The following is an 8,968-nucleotide window of genomic DNA, read 5'->3' on the forward strand; positions in this document are numbered from 1 at the left end:
AAATACTTACGTGTTGCGGACACTCCAATAATCCTCCTCCAAATATCTCTCTCAATTTCGGCAATTTCCTTAGAAATAATCCCTTCAGTTTGAGAAGAGGTAGCCGCCAATCCCCATCATGTGCTGCTTCTTCATCAACAACCCTTTCCAGTTCAGAGCAATCACTTATGCCCAGCCTCTCTAGTGAAGGACAATGATGAGAAGCCACAGAATATGAGAACACCCTTTTGATTTTATGGGATCCCCATATCTCAATATACTCAAGTTTGGGGAAGCAAACATTAGAAGAAGAAGAAAGATTTTCAAGTGATTCTTCCCAAAATATTTCCTCCAATTCCTCACAAGAATCTACTTCTAATGTCTTCAATTCTGGAAGGCTTGTGACAATTGCAAGAGTGAAAATATTCCTCAACTTTGGGCATTCCGCCAATTTAACACTTTCAAGTCTATGGAGGCTCACACTTTGTGTGGGGCCCTTCCAAATGTATTCCAACTCTTTTAGATCACTTAAAAATATAGAATACAACTCTGAATTCGCGGCCTTTGCTCTCTTATTCTCATTTTTCTGTAAAGTAATTATATCCAATGATTACATGACAATCCGAAAGATTAACAATATACATGAACCATATCAAATCAAACTGTAAATTAACATTATGAATGGAACCCCTTTTTTCCGTATATTTTTAATGTTGTAATAACGTAATCCCAATAAGATCAATTTTACTAATTTAGGCCTTCATATGTTATCCACATTGATTTGTTACAAATAAAACAGTATTGAATAATTACTTTCCATTTCCACAACAATGAGCTGGAGCGAAAACATTGATTAAAACAAAATTTGAAATAATTACTGCCCAAAATTTGATAGTAAAAACACGATTTTTTTCAAATCAATTAAAATTTTTAACAAGAAAAAATGGAAGAATTAACAAAAGGAAAAAAAATCTCTTTAAAATAGCTAAACGACAAATTTGACAAAGCAAACATGTCAATTTTTACGACACTCTTCACAACATAAAGCCAATCAATTTCGCACATTTGACAAAGTGGTGCACTTAGCAAAGTTAAAGAAATTATTTGACAATTTTTTTTAAAAAAGAAGAACAAAAGAAGTTAATGTTTTATCAAAATTCATCAAGAAAAAATAAAAAATTAAACCCCATTTTTTACATAATTTTAATATTGTAATAACATAAGTTTTATTAATTTAGACCTCCATATACTATCCACACATCATTGTCTCAAATAAAACAGTCTTGGATAATTACTTTCAATTTCCACAATAATGAGCTGGCGCCAAAACATTAAGCAAAAATTGAAATAATTAGTTCCTGTTATTATATTCAAGATATATTCTTAAAACTAATATATATATATATATATATTCTTTGGTAGGAAACACGATTTTTTAAAATAAATATGCCAATTTTTAACAGGAAAAGAGGTAGACTCAACAAAGGAAATTATTTGGCAATGTGAAAGAAATTATTTTGACAAAAATTTTAAAAGCAAAAGAACAAAAGGAGTTAACGTACGTTTTATCGGGGAAAAAAGTTCACCAACAAAAAATGAAAAATACAGATTAAAAATAATAGTAGCATTTTATCATTCATGTTTAGTATTTATTATCAAAGAAGCGACAAGTTGAGCTAAAAGTAATATTTGATTGTTTGCGGAAAATACTTACGTGTTGCGGACAGTCCAATAATGCTCTTCCAAATATCTCTCTTAATTTTGGCAACCATCGTAGATTTAATTCCTTCAGTTTGAGAAGAGGTAGCCGCCAATCCACATCACGTGCTGCTTCTTCATCAACAACCCTTTCCAGTTCAGAGCAATCACTTATGCCCAGCCTCTCTAGTGAAGGACAATGATGAGAAGCCACAGAATATGAGAACACCCTTTTGATTTTATGGGATCCCCATATCTCAATATTCTTAAGTTTGGGGAAGCAAACATTAGAAGAAGAAGAAAGATTTTCAAGTGATTCTTCCCAAAATATTTCCTCCAATTCCTCACAAGAATATACTTCTAATGTCTTCAATTCTGGAAGGCTTGTGACAATTGCAAGAGTGAAAATATTCCTCAACTTTGGGCATATCCACAATTCAACACTTTCAAGTCTATGGAGGCTCACACTTTGTGTGGGGCCCTTCCAAATGTATTCCAACTCTTCAAGATCTGATAAATATAAAGAACACAACTCTGAATTCAGTGTCAAAGGTTCGTCTCTTGCTTCAATAGATTCTGTTCCTCTGACTTGGTGAACCTCAAACATACTACCTTTCATTCCACTGTTACTAATATGTACATATTTCAGACTTAGGAAAGGGGTCCAGAGTTTCTGATTTCGTGAATGGTGGGAGCTATCTGCAGTAGTGACCACAGTCTGATTCCCCTGTACATACATACATATATGTATTCAAATTATAATTATGAAATGCACACAATAATATCAACTTTTCTCTCACTCTCATCGCATGAGTCAGAGATTAAACATGATTATTATATTACATAATGTATGTAAGCATATTATATATTCAGTGTCAAACACGATTTTTCCAGCAATAAATACCTGGCGCCAAAATCAATAGCACAGACTACAGAATTATTTCCTTAACAAAAATAGGAAATAAAAATATAAAGCACTATTGAAAAAATGAAAGTAATTATTTGGAAAATATATAGTGTTGCATTTGGTAAATTAAAAGTAATTATTTGACAAAAAATTTTAATATGAAAGACACAAATCCGTAAAAACAAATAGTATTTTCTTGTCTTGAAATAAAATGTAAAATTCCAATAGTAGTGCAATCACACACAGACATATGCAAACACTATGTATAGTGTTGCTACAGAGCTTTGAAATTTCAGAAACAAAAACTACATTTATATATTTGCAAAACCTTGAATTAAAAAAAATAACTGTTGCCTCTCATTTAGAATATGTTGGAGTACTTTTTTAGTCGTACGTATATTATTTGCTTATAAACGCGATTTTTTCAAATAAAATTTAAAAGTAAACATGCCAATTTTTAATTGAAAAAACGAGGTAGAATTCACCAAAAGCAAAAACAAAATACCCTAAAAATATGTGAAACTCTTGGCAATTGCACGAATTTACATTAGCCTCTAAAAACTAGTTTCCGCAATATATAGATGGTGTTAAAAACTGTAATACACATAACTATTTATTTGACCAGAGAGTTAAAACTAACAAATAGAGTGATAAAGTAGGCACATCAATTTCGCATGATAATTTAAAAAATGGATATAAAATTCAGCACCAAAAGAAAAGAAACAAATTTAGCTTACAACCTTTTTTCAGCAAACGCATCAACATGGATTACTATTTCAAATGTGCAATGATTCAAGACGAATTTTGCGGATATAACACTTACGTATGGGTAGTTTTGAAGGGACTCCCTTTGGTGCAGTAGAAAATCACCTTGCGCCTCTTCTTCATCAGTAAGCCTCTCAAGTTTAGGACAACCCCATATTCGCAATTCCTCTAGCGAAGGACACTGAAAAGCTAGAGAATAAGAGAATAGCCATTTCAATTTGTTGCAACAATCAATCTTAAGTTTCCTCAATTTTGGTAGGCTTGTAACAGTGGCATGCGTGAAGATGCAAGTTCCCAATTCTGGACACCTCTCTAGAAATAGCTCTTGTAACATCGGGAGAGAACATGTGACCGATGAATCTTGGAACACCCGTTCAAGACTATTCATTTTTCTCAATCTTAAACTAATCAAGTGGGAGAACACTTGTCCTGTTTGAAGACTGTTGGTGCTCAGGTTATCAGCTATGAATCTCTTCTCCACACAGCATGAAATTGCTAAGTGCTTTATTTCAAAATTTATATCATTAAGATCCCACCTACAATTGTCTAGCCAAAGGCAGTTTGCTCCAAGAATGAGATCTTTCATTGATGAATTCGAAACAGAGACTTCGAAGCCTTGTATGCATAAAGCTCTCAGTTCTTCAATGCAATGAGCATCAAAATATTCTAGAAGAGGAGGATTTGGATTCATAGGAATACTCATAGTAAATGTCATTGATGTGGTATCATAGATAACATACCTTTTTAACCTTGAAAGAGAGAAATTTTCTGACACGGCAAATTTCTCATCCCAAAAGTATAATTCTTCAAGTTGCTTGCATCTTCCAATAACTTCTAAAGGACTGTTCTCAATTTCACACCCAAACACATCCAACAGTTTCAATTTCTTCATATCTACAATTCCAATAGGTAATTCACCAAATTGAGAACCACGCAAGTCAAGAATCTCTAATCCTTTGAGTTGACCTAAAAAAGAGATGTCACCCAATGCAATTCCTCTGAAGCATAAGGTATGAAGATTAATTAATGATGACACAATTGATTGCCGCAATGACCACCCAATTTGTCTATGCCAACCAAGTCGTTCCCATTGAAAACTAGATGTTACAAGGACCAAGATTTTGAGCGCTTCAGTCCCTCCAAGATCTTCAATGAACCCTTCGGGATGAAGTAGCAGAACCTCAAGTGTCGGACATTGCAATTGATTAGACTGTGGAAAATTGCCTTCCAGATTCCATAATGATATTACCTTTGTCTCTTTCAAACTTCCATTTTCAGCCAACGTTTTAGAAACCGCATCGTTATCCACCAAAATTGCTTGATGTTGCTCCCTTGCAATCCATAAAGCTACATCCCGAACTAAGTCATGCATTTTCACAGATGCTTGCTTATCTGTATACATTAATAAACAAGAATCTAATAGACTGTTGATGCTTACTGAAATCTCCCTCCTTGCATCCTCCATTGTGTAAACAATATTCCCCTCAAATTTCAAAGTCCCTTTAGCAAATCGAATAAGATCCTCTTTATGAATTTGATGATCCTCAGGAAACATAGAGCATAATAGGAAGAGTTGCTTTGCTAGACTTGTTGGCAAATAATCATAACTCAATTTGAGGCATGCATAAGGGCCCCTCGAACTCTCATCAATATCCAATGGTAGGGATTGTCGTAGTCTCCATAGTGCTGACTTCCACTCCACAATTCCTTTTCCTCTTAATGCCCTTCCCACTGTCACAATTGCAATAGGTAGTCCCTTGCACTCATCAACAATTTTTTTCCCCACACCAACAAACTCATTCAATGAGTCATGGGTTATGTTTGCATGCATCTTTAACAAATCCCATGCCTCCTCCTCAATCAAGAGAGGCAATTCAAAAATTTCCTCACAATCCATATGGACACAAACATCTCGACGACGAGTAGTTAACAAAACATGACAATTTTCATTCATCGGAATACCAATTTGTTGGAGATCCAGATCACTCCAAACATCGTCCAAGATTATAAGTATTTTCATACTTTTCAATTCAGTTAATAGCTTCGGTGCTATGGTTGATTCGGTATTTTCCTCAAATTTCAAACCGACTTTTCCTTTTATTTCTTCTTGGATGTTCCTAACATTAAGAGGCCGAGAGACAACCACCATGACCGCTTTGTCAAAAAGCTTCAGCCCTTCAGCTTTCTTACCCACTTCGATTGCCAAGGTAGTTTTACCTGAGCCCCCAATACCATACAGGCCCACCATCTTATTCTTGCCATCTTTAATAGCCTTGAAAAGGCTATCAAAAATTGACGCCCTTGGTTTGAAGTCCATGACATCCTTGGAAGAAAATTGATCACTGAGATTAGGGGCGGGGTAGGCAGGGAAAATGGCTCAAAGTGAGAATTGTTTTTGAGATCCTTCATCCGCTTCGCCTTCTCATCCATTTGTTTTGCTAAGGAATACTTGAGCGACATGTTAAAACATTTCTTTCCTCCTCCTCCAACCTCTCGCAGTAGCTCTTGCACCTCCTCTAGGATGGCATTCACATGACCCAACCACGTCTTTACAGGTATCGTTATTTCTTCAGTTTTGCGATGAGCTTCTTCCTCACGCTCGTTCACAGCTGCTAGTGTCACCACCAGCTCTTCTTTTATTTTCTCAACATCCTCAATGTATTGGTTGAAGCAAAACAAATAACGGGCACGACGTGAAATTGGATCCCATAGACATTCTGCAAGCTTGGTCGCAAGACACGTCCCAATTTCTTCCATCTAATGCAATACAAGCAAATCTTATGTATAAATACACCAACTTGTAATAATTCCAAATACAAAATAATGTCGCAAGCATAACACACGGACAACATGTATAAATTTGAGATTGGATGAACAAATAATTCACTTTATGAATATGTTTCAGAGACATTATATTGTATTAAAACAATTTTCTAGGATTCACACAAGTAAAAACAATTTTGATATATAATTAGTTAAGTTTTCGTCAAGTTGAGACACTTTTGATATACTACATCCTAATCTTAATTATAAGACTTTGTTTGTAGATGTTAATTATAAAACTTTGTTTGTAGACTACAAACAAAATCTTATAACTAGGATTGGAGGTAGTATAATATAAATTTAAGATTGGATGAAGAAATAATTCACTTTACAAATATGTTTCGGAGATATTATATTGTATTAAAACAATTTTCTAGAATTCACACAACGGTTTAATTAGTTAAGTTTTATTTTGATATATAATATAAACTTTTTTAATTAAGGGACTTTGACTTGGAGAAAATAGTTGTGAAAACATAAATTTATAATACAATTATCTAATGATTTCAATTTTGAGTTGAAGTGATGTTCAAATAATATAAAACATGACCCAACAAACTTATGGCTAGAAGAAGTAAATAATTTATAAGAGGATATAATTAACAGTAGAAACTGAGACTCTTTCAAAAAAAGGTAGTTAACTGTTAATACACATGATACTTAATATAACAGTTAAATAATTAATGTAGAGATATTATAAAAATTAATTAAATTGACTATTTGTAACAAATACGCACTGATTTCGTTAAACAATGGAATTCACACAAGTTTTAAAAAAAAAAGAAACTAAAAATGGTAATAATCTTCTTAATAATTTAAAGTGAATTAAATTAAAACAATTTATATAGGTGCAAAAATGGTTCAATTAACATAAATTCAGAATAATACAGAAAATCATCTATCAAATTCAGTGTTGTTGATGCGGTTGTATTCTTTCGCCAGAAGAAAAGTTATTTTTTCCCCACTTCATATCGAGACAAGTTGGATTTTAATAGAAAAAATAATTAAAAAAACTTAAGTCAAGTTTCTTATATCTATTATATTAGTTCTTTAATTTCATATAATCATGTGTACTTTTTTATTTTATGTGAATTTATAATTAAACGCTAATATTTTAAGAATAGGATACATGTTTATATATGATTGAAGAACTTAACATAACAAAAATAAGGAACTTGATATAAGTATTATCTGAAATTAATTTCCCCAGCAGAATATGAACAAAAAATAAATTAGAAACAGAGAGAATAAAGAACTCAATAAATTTGATGGACTGATTGAAAAATACTCCTCTGGTCTTAAATATAAAACTTATTTTGTAGTGTAAATTATAAAACCCATTTTATAGTGTAATTTATACTACAAAAAGATCTTATATTTAAGATCGGAGGAGTAATTTGTTTGACAAAAATAAAGTAAATTCTTCAAATCCTTTTCATAATGTAGTGTATGCTGCCATTTAAGAATTGGAACACATATATTTGTTGGATATTGCCGTAAAATAATTATAATTCAACATTAAATCTTTCACAGCTAAGGGGTTTATTAAGAATTGGAGAAAATAGATGCAATAGACTTCATCAATTTGTTTTGTTTCCAAAGTTAAAATAAATATAATTAAAGAACCAATAATATCTAAAATAAGGAAATGATATTCCGATCATATTTACCTTACTAAAAAATTTATTAAAAGTCATGTAAAAATACTAGTACTTGAATGCTGCTCTTTTTCAATGACATGCGATGTTACTGTTTAGCGTTAACATGAATTGATGAAAAGACAAGTCATGATGTAAAAATGATACCATATCACCAATTATGAGAATTTTTTTATAATTATTTTTATGATTGGTTAACCTCCATTGACTGTGGCTGATCGGTAGTCAATATCAATCATATGTGGGGATTCAAACACATTTATATCATTTAACAAGAAAAATTAATTCAAACTAAGTCCGAAGTTACCTCAAAAGTAGTATTTTGACTTGATTGGCCTAGTTGTTATAACTTATGAGTTCAAAATCTTTTAGCCATTTTATTTTAAAAAAATTTTTCTGACCACCAGAGCTCTCTGATCTTGAGCGCCGATGGTCAGAACTCCGTATTTCTTTTTTAAAAAATAAAAAAGAAGGTATTATCATATTTTTATTCTTAAATTTTAATTTCATTTTAGTTCAAGAGGGTTAATTAAAATTTTGAAATGATTTGGAAGTTCACTGATATTAATTAGCTACAATGATCCTACAATGAACTTTTCCTTTTATTTAAAGAATTTTTTCTTTTAAAAATATAAGCACTACTACGCTGTACTTTTATTTTAATAGGAAAACTAAAGCATTTAATAATCATACTATTAATAAATTTAACTGATTCAAACTAAAAATATAATTATTTATAAAAAATAAATTATGTTAAATGAATAATAATATAAAATAACATCTAATAAACCCAGTGTTTAATGCACAAATATTAGATCCTCTGTTTGACAGGCAAATATTTTTAGAGAAAATTACACTCAGGTCTCACAGAACACAATTAATATCAAAAAAGTTCTTGGAAATCGCGAAATGATTCTGAAGTCCCTAGGGACCTGTGTGTAATTAATTCTAATTGTGAAATTACCTACTTACCCCTGTTAATTTGAACCTATTTACAACCTCAACAGTGGCTGTTAACAACGCGAGAAAAGGTGGTTAACAACCTCAGCAACGCCCCTGGCATCCCACAGAGTGAGTTGTCAGGAGCACTGCCGAGGTTGTCAATCACTTCTTCTTGGATTGTCAACAGCCATCCCAC

The 8,968-nt window shown here is 32.2% G+C and overlaps 1 protein-coding gene across 1 annotated transcript; it reads right to left on the reverse strand.

Moving 5' to 3' along the window:
- Nucleotides 1–1,621: 1,621 nt before the first annotated feature.
- LOC114718990 (disease resistance protein At4g27190-like) lies at nt 1,622–5,666 on the reverse strand. Its single transcript, XM_028904444.1, has 2 exons — nt 3,408–5,666; nt 1,622–2,404 (listed from the first exon to the last, which is right to left on the reverse strand). The coding sequence occupies exons 1-2, from the start codon at nt 5,664–5,666 to the stop codon at nt 1,622–1,624; spliced, it is 3,042 nt and encodes a 1,013-aa protein (XP_028760277.1).
- Nucleotides 5,667–8,968: the final 3,302 nt, after the last annotated feature.

The sequence above is a fragment of the Neltuma alba genome, unplaced genomic scaffold (genome assembly GCF_004799145.2).
Source record: "Neltuma alba isolate B1F8T4 unplaced genomic scaffold, ASM479914v2 tig00011881_pilon, whole genome shotgun sequence".
Taxonomy (NCBI): Eukaryota; Viridiplantae; Streptophyta; class Magnoliopsida; order Fabales; family Fabaceae; genus Neltuma; species Neltuma alba.